General features: G+C 36.5%; 1 protein-coding gene across 2 annotated transcripts in view; it reads right to left on the minus strand.

The window, feature by feature from the left end:
* Positions 1-20,029, minus strand: part of HEG1 (heart development protein with EGF like domains 1) — a 111,331-nt gene that overhangs the window by 62,763 nt on the left and 28,539 nt on the right. For both annotated transcript variants that reach the window (XR_007951911.1, XM_051985471.1), the window contains exons 2-3: positions 3,715-3,996; positions 349-672 (exon numbers count right to left, since the gene is read on the minus strand). Coding sequence is in view for 1 of the 2 variants with exons in the window: in XM_051985471.1 (XP_051841431.1) it covers positions 349-672; positions 3,715-3,996 (606 nt within the window). In the remaining variant the exon portion in view is untranslated. The remainder of the gene's footprint in view (positions 1-348; positions 673-3,714; positions 3,997-20,029) is intronic.

Here is a 20,029-nt window from a genome sequence, read left to right on the forward strand (position 1 = left end):
AATTTAGATCCAACCCCACCCTAACACCTGTCTTAAAATAACATACATTACTTCTTTGTAGTTACTACTGCTTTACAACCAGGAGTAAACTGAAGCAAACTCAAATAGGCTTGTAAGAGAGAATTACTAAATTTTAACATGAGCATCTCCAACTGGGAAAGATAAATGTTATTAATAATGGTTAGATAGTTTATTTTGTTGATTGGCTTTAAAAAGTGGTGGAGAAAATTGCTAATAATATATATTAAACTTACTGAGGGGTTGATTAGTCCAAGAAGGCTTTATGGGGTCTAGGAATTAGATTTGGAAAAGCAGTGTGGGTTCTTTGTGACTATAATAAATACTCACATGAAGACTTGCTTGAGGGAGATGGGTAAGTTGATGTCCTGAAGAAATGTGGCCATGGAAGTTTTGTATGATTTCTCCCCTGGGAGAAGATATTTGCTGTTTTGGTCTCTAATATAGAAGTTGAAGAATGTATCAAGCTGGAAGGAGTGGATGTTTCTGTAGATGGAATAACTCTTTTTTCAGTTTCCATAGAGGGAGTGATGTCAGTTAGAGACCTCAATGTCCTCTCTTTTTCCCTTGTCAGAAAATCTGAGATAGTCACAAAGGTGGTGGTCTGCCCATCTGACTCCAAACTGTCAGAAGCCTGATGGAAACTTTCCAGGGCTGAAATCAGATAAAGAAAAATGAATATTTCAGCAGCTTACCAAAACTCCAGAATTGTTACAGATAGATTTTTTTTTGGAAATTTTTTATTATGAACTTAATAATTATTCACAACACAAACATACACAAAGGAAAACAAAAAAATCTGGATTGTATATGAAATAATAAATTTCTATGGCATATTTGTTTTTTTAAGTATATTTATTGGAATAGATAGATGTTGCAGTGGAGAGAGAGCACCAGTTCTGAAGTCAGGAAGATCTGAATTAAAATCTGGTCTCAGACACTTACTTCTTACTAGTTATATGACCCTGAACATGTCACAACCTAATTGCCTCAAAAAAAGTATATTTATTAACAAAGTAGTAGCAAAATTTCCTTTTTGTAACCTCTCTGAACTTTCTTTTTTTATGTATTTCAATTTATTTAATTTTCTTTTCTTTTTTCTTTTCAGTAACTTGCTTCCAGTCATATATGATTCAAAGCTACTGGAATCAAAACTTGAAATAATAAAGAGCCTTCAAAGAGGCTTCTGATATAGGAAAGTTACTGACTCAATGGGCCTTTTAAAAGGAAGAGAAAGTTTTATGGCTGGACATTTTCAGCTACAGTTTTCCAGGTGATATATAATTTGAGACATGAAATATGGTCCTTTTCCATTCCAGCACCCTGTAGATGCTGCCATGATTCCCACTCAAAATATTCCTCATTCCATCTCTCTATCTCTCTGGCTCAGTATCTACCTCTTTCAGCTTCTTTATACATACATACATACAAACACATATACATATATATGTATGTACATATTATATATATATATATATATATGTATACAGCATATATATAAATATCTATATGTATTTATGTATATACACTTATATATTGTACATATATAGAAAGAGGAAGAGAACAAGAACAAGACCGAGAGAGACAGAAACTAGATTTTCAAATATGGGTATCGTGGCTGCACATCTTTCCCATTTCTCCAAATCTTTTCTCAAGGAGAAACATGCTCAATTCCTACAACTGATCTTCAAAGAACATAAAATCAAAGACCTTCTGCTGGACACTCTCTAATTAATAAATGTTCTTTATTAACTGTGCTCTTGTCATCAGGCTTCTCTCCTCACTTTCCTACAAACACATCACATTTCTGACTCAACACTGGTCCTCTTCAAGAACTAAGGACCATCACCACCACCAAGTTTTCATAGCACCTCTATATCTTTATTATGTATCCCCATTCCCCATCCTTACTGCCTTTGGATGCCTTCCCCATTCCTCTGTGCCTATCCAAATCCTACCCATCATTCAGTGCTTCCTTGACAAAATTCTTTGTTAAAAAACCACATCCATCAAGCTGTGTAGGTCACAGATCTCTGTGGCAATGTTCCCAGCAGTTAACATTTAAGCTGTCTTTAAGGGGTGAAAAAAAATCACAAAACACAATCACACAAAATCAAATGAACATTCTTGGAAGCTTTCCCAGGTTGTCCACACTCTCCCATCTGGTCCCTCTGAGACCAAAAGAACATGTGGCAAGATGTCTCAATGCAGTTAGGGTTATATACTGTCTCTGAACTACTGATTCCCTGAAACCTGTGCTTTCTGCATATGAGGGCTCTATCAGTTTGGAAGACCTGCTTCAGTTAAGTAGCACATGGATAAAAGGAAGCCCCAGTCATAGATTATAACCTCATTTAAGCCAATGTTCAAAAGAGATCAGTTTAATTATTAATATCTAAAAAACAAAGTGGATGAAAAGTGTACATTTCTGTGACATGAATCTGGACATGCAGCTCATTGAGTTCATCTATCCATGTATGTATCTTAGATATTTCAGGCAGACAATGAGTTGGATCCAAAGTTGAATAGAAGAGGAAAATTAGTTGGGATCACATTTCCGAAATGGTACAGAACTTTCAATGATCCCAGGCTACTTGCTACCACAAAATTCATTCTCTTCAACAAAAGAATCTTGATTCTGTGACTTAACAACTGTGTAACCTTGGATAAATCACTTAAACAGTCAACCTCAGTTTCTTATCTGTAAAATGGGAGTAATAATAGCACCTACCTCATAAGGTCATTTTAAGGATCAAGTATAAAGTACATAAAGCACTTTTCAAGCCTTACAGAAATATGAGACATTGTTATTTTATTACTAATACTGTTATTGTTCTTGCTATAAATATGTGATTGTGAGCCATGAAGCACCATAACTTGTTTTTTGTTTAACTGTTTTTTGTTAAACTTGTAAATTTGTTTAAAAAAACAAATCAAAATAGCAAGTGACCCAAAGGACAGGGGAAAATGCACAATGTCTGTAAAAAGGCTTACAGTATATCATTTATAATGATCGTCACATGAGAAGTTGCATGAAAGACATCATTAAGGACAAGTATGGCCAAAAAAGAAAGATGGACAATGAACTTCTTGCTTGCATCAATGATATATTTCAGGGCTTCTTAAACGTTTTCTTCTCATGACCTCTTTTCACTCAAGAAATTTTTATACAACTCCAGGTATATAAGTAATAGGTATAAAAACCAATCATTTACTGATATAAATCATAATTTTGCAACCCCCTGGCCATGACTCATAGTTTAAGAAGCTTTGGTATACTCAAGTTATTTTAAAAACTTTAATGGTTCTAACACATTGGGCATAAGGAAGGAAGAATTAAAATGGCTGAATGGTTCTATGATCACATCACTGTGGATATTCCCTCCAACAACGCAGATCACAACTCATGCATGCCTCTTGTTCATGCCCTTCTCTAAGTCCTCCAAAAGGAATTCATCCATCATGCTAGGAACTTGAGAATATAGATGAGGATTGCACAAGAGAAGAAGGAATGGAGCTAATTAAAATCAGCTCTGAGAGAGGGAGAACCAAAATAAAATTGCAGATTCACCTAAGTTTGGGCCAGTTCACTTCATTGTTTCATAACCCTAAATACAGAACATTTTCCCCTGCCTTTCCCCAATCCCACTTCCACCCAGTACCATTTTTCACATAACTCAGACATCTTGCACACACCTGAAGAATTTTTCTGAGAGGATGGGACAGAGGGTGTCTCTGAATAAAGAGTAGCATTCATTTCACTGGAGGAGATCGTACTCCCTCTGGATTCAGATATTTCCGATGCTAGACTGGTGCTTCCTGAGGCATCCAGTGTGGTTCTGCTGCTGTTGAAATTCTGAAACTTCTCAAGACCTTTGAGGACCATAGTTGAAATGTTTTTGTAATTGAGAGAGGAGGAAGTGAAATTTTCTCCTTGGAGCTCAGCACTTTTATCTGGCTTGTGACTTTTCATGGCAGCTGAAAGAATAAGAAAATAATTAAGTGAAAACTTTCTGTTTTCCAGCAGGTCTATAATATAAGTCTTCAGAAAGAAGATTATTGAAATGAAACTGCTCATAAGTATTGGCTACATGTGAAAAAAATTCTGTCTTATAAATGTGGAAATATGTATAGAAGAATTGCACATGTTTAACATATATTGAATTACTTGCTGTCTAGGGGAAAGGATGGGGAGAAAGAAGGGAGAAAAATTTGGAACACAAGGTTTTGCAAGATTTACAAAATACTTTCATCACAACACACCTGTGAAACAGTAAGAACAATGATTTCTTCTATTTTATATGTAAAGAATGAGAATTTGAACTCAGGTCTCTCCTACTACTATATCCAACCTCTTCCCTCTGTAAAAATCTTACAAAGACAAAAGTTATATCAGAATAAATACACATGGCATTGTTTAAGTCATTATGGGAGGATGAATATGATTAAATACCAAAGCAATAGTTACATACAAGAGGATTTCAAAGAAAGGAAAATCAAAATGGGATTCATGGAGAAGGAGGGATTTGTAGTATATACACCTTCAGAGAGTGGGGAAAGGGGATATGTCAGGGGAAAAGTGGGATAAAATTGTGGACACCTATGTACCACTAACTGAGCAGTGGAGGGAGACTAGAATTAGGTTCAACTCTTCTATGGACCATCTTTCAAAAATGGTGCACCAAAGTTCCTCTTAGTGTATATGATGGGAGGAGGGAGAGGTCATCCATATAGTTCTCCCACAGAAAGAATGGAGGTGGAAACATTTCAACAGCAGAAAGAAGTTCACTGAAGATCAGCTTGGAACTAATTTTCTCAATCCATCAAATGAGGGGACAATATTGTCTTGTCCACTAAATTTGCTTCCTGCTCTAGCATCCTGTGTCTACAACAAAATTGATGTTGTAGGAAGACTAATTTTGATGGAAGCCTGGAGAATAATGAAGTTGCTGCCATGTTATACTACCTATATGTTCTTGACTATGTCCCCTACCTATCCTCTCTGAGCCTCAACATCTTCATCTGTAAAATGAAAGCATTAGACTAGATAGTCTTTAAGGTCCCTTCTAGCTAAATCTAGGATCTTAGCATGCTGTGATCCTTTAAGAGATAATGGAGAAAAGATGTTTTGAAAGGAGAATCAATAGGATTCATTGACTGATTAGAAATAATAGGTAAAGTAGGAGGGGAGGGTAAAAGATGACTCAGATTTTATCTTATTTACTGTACTGCCAAAGGAACACACTGACATTATCAACTTGGGTTTAAGAAAACAAAAATACTGTCTATTTGTAATGGAAAATGGATACAATTTAACCCAACAAACCAGTAAAATGTTAGGAAGTCCTGAGCCTTACTAGGGACTAAGAAATATCAAAAATCCCCCCTACAGAAAACAGGAACCCTGCAGCATTGTTGATAAAGCCAAGAGTCTGGAACTATGTCCCAAATAAATTCATCTGTGTATTCTTTTTGACCCAGCAATAACTCCATTTGAAATCAAAGAGAAAAGGGGAGCATATATATAAAAATATAACAGATAGATAATAAAATTATGCTCACCTCATGGGAAGTGGCTAAACAAACTGTGGTATAGGAATATATCAATAAGAAAAAACAAAATGGGCAGGTTTCAGGGGAAAATGAGAAAACTTCTGTGACTTGATGCAAAAGAAAGTGAGCAGAACCAAAGGAACAATTTATCTAATGATTACAAAATTTCTTATCTGTAAAATGGAAGTAATAATAGCACCTACCTCACAAGGTCATTTTAAGGATCAAATAAGATAAAATACAGAAAGCACTTTTCAAGTCTATTTTGCTTGTCTTTCAGTTTGCTTGTATTTGTATCTCCATTGCTTAGCATACTTTCTGGTATTCCACAAGCACTTAATAAATACTTGTTGACTGACTGATTTACTGATAAACCATAGTTCTATAAAGATGAAGCATGATATCCTCCTTCTGGAGGTGATACATATGAAATACACAGTAAAATGTAGAGTTTTGCACATGTTTAATATAGGAATTTGTTTTGCATTCTTATGAGTGTTTTTTAAATTGAATTTGTTTGCATTTTTATGTGCATTCTTATGAGTGTTTTATTTTTCTCTCTTTTTTAATTGTACATTTTAGAGGGAAAGAAAATAAATGTTTACTTAAAAAATAAGTAAAAGCAAGAACAAAATAAAATTATTCCACAGGAAAAAAAATGTGAGTTTACAAAATTTTTAAGAATAGAGTAAGAAGGAGGCAGCCAGGAGCTCAGGCCTCATGACCAAAAGGATCCATTGTCTATTCAGAATAACAGTGAAGAATGCCATTAATATAGCCCAAGGACCATCACTAGATTTATTCTGCACAGGGCCTGATGATCATATTGCCAACATTCTCTGACCATAAGGTTGTGTCCTAGCAACAAGAAGGAAAAAAAAACTTTGCAACTATACAGTTAACTTAAATAATGTAGAAAGTCATAGCACCATTTTTACTCTCTGATTCCTGTGTCCAGCAGGTTAGTATAGTTCAACATAGTTCAATCTCTGTATCAACCTCCTGTCAACTCCAAAATGAAAAACTCAGTACTACAGCAACAGATAATACTTTCCCTTCCATTCAGTGATCTTATATATTTGCCCTATTTGTCACAAAGGGAACTGGGTGAATCAAGATAAATGGCACAATGAGACCCACACACACTATGGCTAGTCAGCAAGTCAAAGTCTTCTTTGATAGATATCTAGCTGATTCTACACATTTAGTCAATTTATCAACGGACTACAAAATCTCTTCTTTCCTGAAAGCCATACAGACACAGAATGAAGGAGTAACTGAGCCAATCTGTGACACAGACCTTGCTTCGTACAGTGACTTAGCTCAATATCATATTTCTTATGGATGAACCCACTGTGATTTCATTACTATCTTTAGCTCCATCATACTCAAAGAAATTAATCAAATTTTAAAATAATGTAAACACTCAAGAACTGGGGAGATGGATTTTAGCTTAGCCTACAGAAAAATCTCCTGATAGTTAAAGTTTGTCTAAAAATGAAATGATGCCTACCTTATAAAGAACTAATAAAGTGCTGGAGGTCTTCCAGTAGAAACTGGATGCTCGTTTCCTGGGGCCATGACAAGGGTATAGGGGGATGCAGTGAGCAATATTTAGATATACTCTGAGGTCCCTTCCAGCTCTGTAATTCTGCACCATTTACTAGTACCAATCTACCATACTTTCAGATTAACAAATGTTAACAAGAATAGGAAGAACAGGAAGAACATTGCAGACTATCTTGTCTATACTTGTTAATTTTAAAAGCATATTAACTATTTACAAGACAGCTTAAGTTATAATGTGTATTTTTATACAGTCATCTAAGGTAAATATCATAAAAATTCAAAATCCATTTCTTAGTTGATTTTTGATATGCAAATAATTTGATTTTCTTCATATTTAAAGGGATGTCATCTGAAAAATAACATGGATCTCAACTTTGACTAAATATAATATAATATAAATATCTCAGGATTCTATGAGCTTATATCAGTTATTTCCATGCAAGTCAATGCAAGGCAATAATGTAAAAGTACCATGTCCATTTCATTATTTTGAACAATGTCATAAATATTTATTAAGCACTACTATGTTATTGTGCTAAGCATTCAGAATACAAAATGAAGCAAAAGACAGTCCCTGTCCACATGGAGCTAACAATATAAGGGAGGAAACAGCAAACAAATAAATATGTACAAACAAACTACATACAAGTTAAACAGAAAATAATTAAAAGAGGGAAAACACTAGAATTAAGAAGGATTAGGAAAGGCTTCTTGGGACTTTAACGGGAAGAGAGCATTCTAAGCATAGGGGTCAATCAGAGGAGATGCCCAGAAATTTGTTTCTTGAAATAGCCAGGAAGCCAATGTTATTGGATTGGAAAATATGTGTTGGGGGTAAGATATAAGAAGACTAAAAGGGGCAGAGGGAGGGTTGGGAACAGAGTGGAAATTGGTTATAAAATGCTCTGAATATCAGGGAATTTTGTATTTAATGTTGGAAGCAATAGGAAGTCCCTGAAATTTAACATGATCAGACATGCGTTTTAGGAAAATCATTTTATTGACTGAAAAAAGGATGGAGGGAGGGGAGACTGGAGGCCGGCAAGCTCACCCACCAGCAGGCTATGGTAATAATCCTGGTTTGAGATGAGGGCCTGAACAAGAGAGTAGCCGTGTCAGAGGAGAAATCAACAAACCTTGAATATAAACTATACAACACATATACCTGATCTTGAGGCTCAAAGCAAACCCAATGTAGGAAAATCTAGACTAAGTCTCTCTCTCTCTCACACACACACACACACACACACACACACACACACACACACACCTGAAACAACACAAATGCATCCTAGGGCTTAGCACAGGGTCTGAGACACAGAGTAAGCACTTAACAAATGCTTGCTAATTGACTGATTAGAAATAAAACTAACACTTAGAGGCTGAGGAAAACTTTCAACAAACAGTAATCAGAACTGGCATCATGTGATCCAACTCAAGCACATGGTATTCAATAAATTACAAAAGTGAAAAGTGACACATGCTATCACTAGCAATCACACTGTTATGTGGTTTTGCTTATGAATGGGTAAGATTTCAATAGGCAAAAATAGTGAAGACATTCTGAGCATAAGAAATAGCAAAAAAAAAAAAAAAAAGATAAGGAGGTAGAAACTACAGAGTATATTTGGATAAAAATGTTGAGTAGATTGAGAAGATTGTATGAGATAAGGCTGGGAAGAGGTGATGCTATGTGATTACAGAGGAAAAAGATACCCATCTACCCAGGATGTATAAACCAAAAACAGATACGTGAGCAATGTCGAGGGCTGTGTCTACAACTTGAGCTCTAAGCCAGTCAAGTCACTGTAATAAGGCAGAGTATACTCTGGGATCAGGGAGGCCCTTGGAAAGGAACAGTCCCTCTTAGAACACTAAGACACCATTTGCAATCCACAGCTTCCCAGTGGTTCTCAAAGTATGGTCTAGAGAATCCTGGGGATCTCTGAAACCCTTTTAGAGGGTCTACAAATTCAAAAATAGTTTTTATTTCCAATACGGTAAATGTCTATAAATATAACCCAGATAAACAAAAACGCTTTGGAGAGATCCTCAACAATTTTTAATAGGATAAAGATACTGAAAACAAAAGTTTGAGAACCACTGTATCTAGACCATGCTCTTGTGGTCCCCAAGACCATCCACTCTTAGTGGATGATTAAGTAGGTGAAAGCTGCTTCAGGCTATTTTCCTTTGTGGAGTTCTCTTGCCAATGCACCCAGAACGCTAAGAAAGCCTTGGGTCCTTCCATAGTAACACAAAGGGTGTGCAGTAGGAAAAGTATCATAGAACATAGACTCAAATCCCAGTTGTATCATATATTAGCTATGTGACCTTGGACTACTGGCTTCATGTCTCTGGACCTAAGTTTACTCAGTTTTAAGTCAGAAGGGAGGATGCTGGACTAAATGGACTCTGAGGTCATTTCCAGCTCTATGTCCCTTAGTCTAGAATTCAGTAAGCAATTATTTAGTGCCTACTACGTGTCAAGTGTTAAGTGCTAGGAATGCAAAAAGAAGCAAAAGACAAAGCAAAAGACAATCCAATGCAAACAAATATATATACAGGATAAATATCAATGATTTTCCATTCTGTGAATGATGAGGACCTGAGTATTAGGGAAGAGTTGGTGCTTTTTGGTTGTTTTATTTTGCTTTCTGAAAAAAATAAAAATCTACTACTTATGTGTAGCACAGTTACACAATCTGGGTCTATGATAAACATAAAATTACAGGGGATTTTTGCAATTACTTGATCTGCTACTTCCAGATAATGCTGGGATCAGGGTGAAGTTTTTTTGTACTCAAGCACATGATAAGATCCAATTGCAAATACCTACATAAGTTGTTCTCTTGCTTTATGAAGGTAACCTTTCTGACCCTAGCAAAGTAGGGCGAGTGCTTTGGTGTTCAGTGAGGGTTCTGTGACCCCTATAGCTTCATTGTTGGGAGGGAAAGAAAAGAAGAGATTTGACATCAAAGTCCTGATCAGCATCAGAGAAGAGATATTGCTGTTTGTATTCTCCCTCCCAACTGGGAATTCTTAAAAGAAATTCTGAGATTCTAACTCATGTCCTTCATGTTGGCAAAGATGACTAAAAATGGAAAATGATACATTTTTAGTTGTAGGGGTTGTAGGGAACCAGGCACATTGATCTATAACGGGGTGAGAGGAGAAAAAGAGGCCTGGGGACATGTGAATAGATAAAAACAATTCTGCAAAGGAATTTGGAATTATACACAAAAGAGTTACTAAAAAATACATTAAAAAATACCACTACTAGACGTATACCCAAGAGAACAAAGAAAGAAGAAAAGATTTTATACACAAAAAATATTCACAGCAATTCTTTCCATGGCCACAAAAACTTGGAAACTGAAAGTATGCCCATCATTTGAGGAATTGTTCAGTAAGGTGTAGCATATGAATATTACAAGATACTATTGCATTGTAAGAAATGAAGAAATAGATGATTTCAAAGAAAAATGGAAAGACTTATGTGAACTGATATAAAATGAAATGAGCAGAACCAAGAGAATAATTTGTACTATATCATCAATATTATGAAAGAGAACAATTCCAGAAATATTTATAAACTGATAAAGAAAGAATTGTGCAGAATCAGGAGAATAATTTCTATAGGAACATTTCTATTATAAAGATGACCAATTCTGAAAGACTTAAGAACTCTGATCAACACAATGACTAAAGGATTCATGAATGAAACATGCTATGTACTTCCAAATGGTAAAATGATGGACTCAGAGTACAGACTGAAGCATATTTCTCTTCTTTTTCTTTCTAGATACTTTTGTGGACATTTGTTTGCACAATTTTATATATTTCTAAGGGCTTTTTGTGTGTTTTGGTTTTGGTCTCAAAAATGAGGGAAGAGTAGAGGGGAAGGATAGAATTCAGAACTGAAAATGAATTAAAATTGAATTATTGGAAAGAATAAAAAGAAAATATTTTTTTTAAATCAAGAGGAAAAAGAAAGAAAGAAACCCTTTTTAAAAATGCCAGAAACTATAGTGTTTCAATGAGGACACAACAAGTAGTTTTACTAAGCAAGATGTGAGAGTCAGCCCCAAAATATTGAAAAAAACAGGGCACCAAGGGAATTGTATAAGAAAAATTTATAGGATATGAGCAATATTTATTCTACTGCCTAGGGCAATCCTTAATATAAATTTAAGCTAATTTTTCTGCTTAAGGAATTCTGCGTTTCACTCTAGCTTCTTAGAGAAGAAAAATAGTTCCAAGGGAGATTAATTTTTCCAAATCTCAAGGATGAGGGTAATGAAAAAACTTTCAGATTAATCATGAAATTACTGCAAATAAATAATCTTTAAGGAATTATGAAGAATAAGAGAGTTGTCAGAGACCAAAGTTAGAGAATGTTGTCCCAATTTTCAAAAAGGAGAAAAAAGGCAAATTCCAGAAATGATGAACTTCAGGAAATTCCTAGAAATATTTCAGAATGTATTACTACTCAGTTTTTGACTACCCGGTATTTTGTTGTATAAGAAAGGCTCAATCTCACTGTGAAGAGAGACTTTGAAAAATGAAAAGAATGGCAACATCCCCATTACCAGTGACCTCTGTTGGAGAGATAATGCCATACAATAGATAGACCTGAATTCAAATTTATCCTTTGCCACCTGTGTGACTCCATACATGTCACTTAACCGCTATGTAATTCAGATTCCTCATTACTCAATGAAGTGGTTGGACTTGGAGTTCTTGACTCCAAGATCCATTTAATTCCAAATCAAGGATCCTATGTTTTTCTTAAAAACAAACACCTCCCCACTTAAAAAAAAAAAAAAGTCCTAAACCTTGTTTTATCAGGGCTTTTCCCCATTACTGTCATTTTCCAATATTCATAACAAAACCCTCCCACGTAATGCAGAAGCTAAGCAAAACAAGCCAACTCTTTGACCATTTCTGAGAGCACATACCCTATTCTGCTACTATAATCCACCACCTCTCTTGAGAGCAATTCTTCAGTATCAAGATAGGTACTGTATAACCTGAATTCTGACATCAAGAATGGAGCATAAAACATAGTCTGTGAAGACTTTAGGGGGCAGGAAGAGATTAGATTAGTCCTATATGAGTTCAATTTAAAAAAAAAAAAGTCCCCTAAAGAAATCAACCATCTGATACTAATTCCCTTGATGACAAAGATGGAAGAATGTGTTTTGGATGACACTTTATAATTCAGTGAATTTAGCATTGATTGAGCAGCTGTACCAAAATGCCTTGATTTTTAAAAATTAACAAACAAAAAGTCCTGTAGAGAAGGAGGCAGAGAGCAAAAAATCAACTGCCAATTCCACAGGTTTATATGGCAGCCAAAATTCCCACTGTAATCTCAGGCTCTGTTTGTGGCCTCCTTTGATCTTCCTAGAGTTCCAATGTACACTGACCTGGTCAGATCCCATCTTAAACATTGTGTGCAGTTCTGGATGTCATATTATAAAAAGGTTCCTGATCCACTGGTGAAAATCTGGAGAAAGGCAACCTGCATTATAAGAGAACTTCTTGAAACTTGGGGTTTGTGAGCTTATTTATTAATGTTTTTAAAATTATTAACATTTTGATTACCATATTTAAATAAAACAGTTTCCACTGTAATTCTATATCTCTTAGATTATACATCAAATAACATGATTCCCAGAAAGGGTCCATAGGCTAATCCACCAGACTGCCAAAGAGAGACTAGAACACAAAAATGGAAAAGAAGTCTTCCCTACCCCAAAATATTATTCAATAAAGAGTTCTTTAGCCTGTAAAGGAGATTACATAGAAGAAATATAATACATTTTCAAATATTTGAAGTAGAAGAGGAATTATATAACCATAGGGTCATAGATCTGAGCCACAAGAGACTTTAAGATGCTATCTAGTCTTTATGGAATATTATTGCTCTGTAAGGAATGACCAGCAGGATGAATACAGAGAGGCTTGGAGAGACCTACATGGACTGATGCTAAGTGAGATGAGCAGAACCAGGAGATCATTATACACTTCGACAACGATATTGTATGAGGATGTATTCTGATGGAAGCGGATTTCTCTGACAAAGAGACTTAACTGAGTTTCATTGGAGAAATGATGGACAGAAACAGCTACACCCAAAGAAGGAATACTGGGAAATGAATGTGAACTATTTGATTTTTGATTTTCTTCCCGAGTTATTTTTACCTTCTGAATCCAATTCTCCCTGTGCAGCGGGAGAACTGTTCGGTTCTGCAAATATGTATTGTATCTAGGATATACTGCAACATATTTAACATATATAGGACTGCTTGCCATCTTGGGGGGGGGGAGGAGGGAGGGAGGGGAAAAAACGAAACATAAGTGAGTGCAAGGGATAATGATGTGTAAAAATTATCCTGGCATGGATTCTGTCAATACAAAGTTATTTTTAAATAAAATTAAATTTTTAAAAAAAAAGATGCTATCTAGTCTGATCCCTTCATTATACAGATGAGGAACTAGAAGTTCTTAGAGAGAGGAAATTGACTTGATTTATTCTGTGGCATTTCAAGAACAGACCCAAGATCAGTAGGTACAAATGATATAGTTTTACTAGAAAAGAGTATGGCAGAAATTAGGCATAGATCAATATTTCACTTCGTATACCAAGATGATGTCAAAATGGGTTCATGATTTAGACCCAAAGGATGATACTATAAGCAAATTGGGAGAGAAAGGGATAGTTTACCTGTCAGGTTTATGGACAAAGGAAGAATTTATAATCAAACAGGAGATAGAGAACAATATGAAATGCAAAATAGATCATTTTGATTACATTAAATTAAAAAGGTTTTGCATAAACAAAACCAATGCAGCCAAATTTACAAGAGGAGCAGAAAGCTGGGAAATATTTTTACTGTCTTGTTTCTAAATGCCTCATAAGGCCTCATTTTAAAACATATAGAGAATTGAGTTAAATTTATAAGAATACAAATACATTCCCCTGTTATGAACAGGCAGTTTTCAGATGAAGTAATTAAAGGCATCTATAGTTATATGAAAAACTGCTCTAAATCACCATTGATTAGAGAAATGCAAATTAAAATAACTACAAAGTACTACCTCACACCTATCAGAATGGCTAAAATGACAGAAAAAGAAAATGATAAATGTTATAGGGGACATGGGAAAACTGGGTGGAGTTGTGAACTGTTCCAACCATTCTAGAGAACAATTTGGAACTATGCCCAAAGGGCTATAAAATTGTGTATACTCTTTAATCCAGCAATACTGCTACTAAATTTATATTTCAAAGAGATCATTAAAAAAGGAGAAAGGACCCACATGTACAAAAATATTTATAACACACCTATATTTATATATAGCATATAGGATATATTCATATCCTCCTTCTGATACTACCTGTATGATCTTGGGCAAATCATTTTAATTTTCTGGCCCTCAGTTTCCCATCTTTAAAATAAGAGATTTAGACCTTTAAGGTCACTTTCAGCTCTAGCTCCACAATTCTATGACAAACTATTAGGCTAGGAGCTGAAGATTAAACAAAGTTCAGGGGTGCCATATTTCCTTTTCTACCAATGTTTTCACTCTAGAAGGATGGGACACAAACAAAAACAGGTGTGCTTTCTTCCAAGAGAAAAGATGGAAATGAGAGAGGTTAGTTTTAGATATGGGAAGAAAAGGGAAAAGAAACAGAAAAAAGAAACTCCTGGACAGAAAATCCCCACTAGGCAATTGAAGATAGGGTCCCTTGAACTGCCTCTTTCCTACCCCTTAGTCTTCAGGTGCCTTCCCTTTCACAAATTACTCTTTCTGTTTACATGGTTCCCACCCCCCAAAGGAAACATTCTCTCATGAATTCTAATCCAAAGCTCCAAATTGACTAGCTAATTGCTTCTTTAAAAAGTCCCTTTTTTACAGCATCTTTGGAGCTGGAAAATATCATCCTCTCTAGGACCTCTCAGTCTTTTGTGTCAGTCCCTCACTTCCCCTCACATCATGAATGCAGATTAAATTAACAGGACAATTTGAGTACAATTTTTTTTTCAAGTTGACAACTTCCACGTCTGCAGCATTTAATGTGCCAAGACATCTGTTTATACACCAGCATTATCGGGGATGTTAGCACAGACTGGGAATAGGATGTCCTAATTAGCAGCTGCTCAGAGGCAACCTCCTTGCCACTTCCCAATGACTGGGGGTTTTTAACTTGCATTGTTTTTGAGCTGTGGAGTGGGTGTGTACGGGGAGTGCATGGTGTCATCCAAAGAGACAATTTCCTCCCAGAGGGTCCGCCCCCACCCTTACAGTGTAACAAGGAGTCAATCAAATTTGTGGCTGAAAAACACACCAAGTGCTGCCAATTAATGAGCTAATGTTTGGTGTGGGGAAGGGGGAAGGTTGGGAAAAGAACTTTCTTTCATTCCCCATGAGCATAATAGTTAGCATTTTCAAGAACAGCAAGCATTGATCCAGTATTTTTAAGCTTTCAAAGCCTTTTACCTATGTTATCTCATTGAATCCTCAAACAATTCTGTAAGGCAGGTGGTATTTTTATTCCAATTTTACAGATGAGGAAACTATGACTAGATGCAGTTAAGTGACTTGCAGAGCTACTCTAAGAGTCTGAGGATTTGAACCTAGGTCTTCCTAACTCAAAGGTTATAACTGTATCATAGCTCTCATAGTAGTAGTAATGGAGGTGGTGGTGGTAGTAGAGTGGTAGCAGTAATAGTAGTGGTGGCAGGAATAGAAATAATGGCAATAGTATTGGTAGTGGTAATAGCAGTAGAAATAGGAGGAGGAGGAGTTGTAGAAGTTATAGTAGCAGCAACAGCAGTAGTAGTAGTAATGGTGGTGACTAATTTAATTATTATTTCCAGAGCGATAAGAGGTATAAAAGGTCCTGGGATGTTATGTGCCTTATTTCAGCCAGGTACCACATCTTACTCTCGTTTCACATTCTATATAGCTTCCCATCAAATCTTACCTAGAACCAAAACTAGAAACATAAATTTCAAAAAAGCTTTAGGGAATCATAGAAGCCAAGGGTTATTCATCTTTTTTGTGTGTAGCATAGATCCCTTTGGCAAGATGGGAAAGTCCCTGGATCCCTACTCAGAATCATATTTTTAAATTCATAAAATAAAATACAAAGAAGCACAGAGAAAACCAATCATATTGAAGTACAGTTGTCAAAATGATTTTTAAAAATTTTGATATAGTAATATATCCAGAGGTGGGACTAACAGCTATTGAAGTAGCAGTGGCCATAAATGATATTTCAAAATATCTACAATATTATATAAAATAAAAATATCTGTGGTTTCTACAGGTGACCAGATCACAGATACTACTAATTCTATGGTATTTGGCTAAATTTCAGCTATTGAAATTTAATCAAAAGAAATGCTAAATTTCATTTGGGGGTCGATGAAAATAAAGTACATGTTTTCCCCAACCAAGTTCACAGATCCTGCCTTTTACACGAACTTCCCTTCCCTCTCCCCCACCCAAATAAGGGCCCCAGGTTAAGAATCCCTTTCTAATCCACTTCTTTCTTTTTCCAGATGAAGACAATGAAGAGCAGACGGGAGAGGTAACTTCCCGAAGGACCACTAGCTAGTTAGTGAGACAGCCTCCCCACCCTATATCCCATATTCCATTCCCTTAGGGTCCTATTTTCTGCTTTCCAGAGGAACAGCTGGCAGATCTGATAAACAAATCCCTTCTAATGTGTTAAGGGTGCTAATAATCTCCCTTCTTTCCCTCCTGGTGACATAAGCATGTTATACTGGGAGTCTTCTGGTGTGGTCATGACTAAATTAGCATCTCTCTAAATGATGGGAATTTCAGGCATGGTGGCGAACCGGTAGAACATTTTTGGTCAGCCAGGGCTTTGTGGGGGCCCCTCAAATCACACTGTGCAGGCAGCCGCCCACTCGGCTCCGCTGCTCTGGTGTGTTTTGAAACTCTGCTGCGGATGTAATGATTTTGGGTGGAGAACGTTTGGAAGCCAAGTGAGTTTGTGTGAACAAAAGCCTGGGCCTCAATCTGGACTGTCCGGGGCTCTCTGGGATTCTAGTTTCCTTCCTTGTTCTTACTCCTACAAAGAAGCAATGCTGTGAAAAGTCAAGAATGTGAAAAGATTTGAGACTTGGGGCTTTATTCCCTGATTGGGGAAAAAAAAAAGCATAACCTAGAGCAGCTTCTGAAAATGTAAAGTACAAACTTTAGGAGGAGGCTTTATCAGTCAAACAAGCATTTATTAAATGCCTACTGGGTGCCCACTTTGCTCTCCATCTTAGAGCTCCCGTTTCTGTAGTGTTCCTGGGGTGGAGGGAACATCTTGCCAAAAATTCAGGGCTCTTTTCCAGTTTTGTAAAGCTGAGCTGGAGAAGGAGAAAAGGGTAAGATTAAGACAGCATTCTGTCTGGAGAAGCATGTGGGAAAAGCCCTTGATTTGAAGTCGGAGGACCTGGCTTAGAATTAAGGCTCTGATTACTGCTTTACTTACTGTCACTTACTAATGTGATCACAGCCACATCATTTCATCTCTCTGACCTTCTTCTGTAAAGGGAAGGAGTTGGAGTAGTCCCTTCCAGTCCTGATCCTGTGAACCTTTGCCAACTGTTAGCTATGAATGAGTCATTTTAATTTAATAGTTAAAGGAAACTGAGTCACTTTGACTGGGACCCTCAGCCGATCTGAAATGCTTCATTTATAAAATTCAGTTTTATAAATTGTTCAATTTATTGAACTAGGTGACCTCCAAATGTCCCTTCCAGTGTGAACAGCTCTTTTGGATCCAAAGTTTCTGTCAAGGGGATTACTGGATGTAATCAGACACATTTAGTTCTCTTTTGAGGCTGCTTCACTGATAAAGAAGGAATGGTTCTATAAATGTCAGCTACTGATAGGAGAGCTCAAGAATTTATGTTTAATGTGAAGTCAATTTATTGGAAGTTTTATATGTATACATATATGTATATAGAGTTTGAGAGACAGAGAGAAAAAGACACAGAGACAGAAACAGAGAGGAGAGAGCTTGTCAAAGTTTCTTAGAGCTTATATATGTGTACCTAGATACATATAGATATGTATAGTTTCAATACACACATATATGTATACACAGACATATATATACACCGAGAGACACACATATACACACACCACATATACATACAACCACAGAGGATTATTTTCCAAGAGACACAAGTTTACTGGTGTGGTGACACATGCCTGTAATCCTCGTTAATGGTGTAGGTTGAGGCTGATGGATCACTTGGATTTCGAAATTCTAAGCTACAGTAGGGATAAAGCTGATCAAGTTTCTATGTGAAGTCAGACACTTATATGATGAGACGCTGAAGAAGAGGGTCACCAGGCTGCCTAGGGAAAAGTAAACTAGTCCATATGGAAAAACAGAATAGGTTAAAGCTTCCATGGCAATCAGCATTGGGATCAGGCCATGAGTGGCGTTGAACTTCCAGCCTAAGTGAGATAAGAAGGAAGAAAAGAAAGGAGGAAGAGACAGAAGGAGGGAGGAGAGGAGGAAGGAAAGGAGTCCAAGAATGTGGATTTAATTTAACAGTTAAGGAAACTGAGACCCACAGTAATTTGCCTATGGTCACACAGCAAGTAAATGTCTGATGAAAGATTCAAACTCAGGTCTTTACGATTCCAGGTCCTATCTGCATCCAGATAAAGGACTTATAAACAGAAGTAAATATAGAATAATGTTACATGTATGTTTACATATTTGTGTGTATACACATTTACACACATACCTATTTATGTCCGATGATAGCCATCTGGGGTAGGGGTGGGAGAGGAGGAAAAAAAGGGAAAAAAGAAATTTAAATGATAATTTTATTGTATGTTTAAAAGGAATAGCAAATTGTGCATGGTAGATTTGCACTTCCATTTGCTATCACCTTTTTTATTGTACTATATCATGGAAATGTTTGCTTTATTCCATAAATTAAAAATAAATTTAAAAAAAAATTTTTTTAAGTTTATTGAGTCCTTATTTTTACTGGTTCAGTCTTGCACTGCATCACTGCCCCCCCCCATTTAATACCTGCTGAGGTCCCTGAGGGGGACAGAAGAGGGACAGAGGAAGGGGGAGTAACACATGCAAATACCCTGGGGGGCTGCCAATGAAGAAGATAAAAAGATAGAGTTCACTAGCAAAGAGCTAGGCGTTCTCTCCTGCTGCTTTATAAAAAAGACAAAAATCCTGGCAGTTCCTTCTTTAACCTGGTAGAAAGCACTCATTGGAACCTTCCACCCCAGGAGCTGTCAGGGGAAGAAGGGAGGGGAGCAGTGCTCCCACTATCTCCTGTGTGCTGTCATTTCAACTTGAGCTTACATCCCAAAGAGAGGAAGTTGGCTGGCAGCAGTCCACCAGAGGAGACCGACTAGGTTAGTGAAACAATAAAAAGGCAAGAAAAAACATCCTGGTTCTGAGAAGGAAGAGGAGGAGAGAGAGGAATGAAGGGATGAGAGGAGTGGGGGAGGAGCAGGATTGAGAGGCAGAAAAAAAGAAAAAAAGATCCAGCAGCTGCAGGTTGAATTTAGAGAAATATGGTCCAGGGTTTTAAACATTTGAACAACTCTGGCAGTAGACTTTTATAAGTTCTGAAGCTAATTTATTCCACAGACCTCTGCATAATAGTGGCCCAGTAACTGTAAGGAAATAATAGAAACACAATTTGTTTAGAAAGTTTATGATTGTCAAAACCATACATAATGGATGGAAGTCCAGCTTAAAGGCTTCAGGTTAAAGATTATTGGTTGAAAAAACCAGTTGGAGCAAAGATTCCTGAATCTGCCCCTAATTCTCTACTAGGCAAAGAATAGGACTAGTATCTGATCC

Source organism: Antechinus flavipes, chromosome 3 (assembly GCF_016432865.1).
Source record: "Antechinus flavipes isolate AdamAnt ecotype Samford, QLD, Australia chromosome 3, AdamAnt_v2, whole genome shotgun sequence".
Classification (NCBI taxonomy): domain Eukaryota; kingdom Metazoa; phylum Chordata; class Mammalia; order Dasyuromorphia; family Dasyuridae; genus Antechinus; species Antechinus flavipes.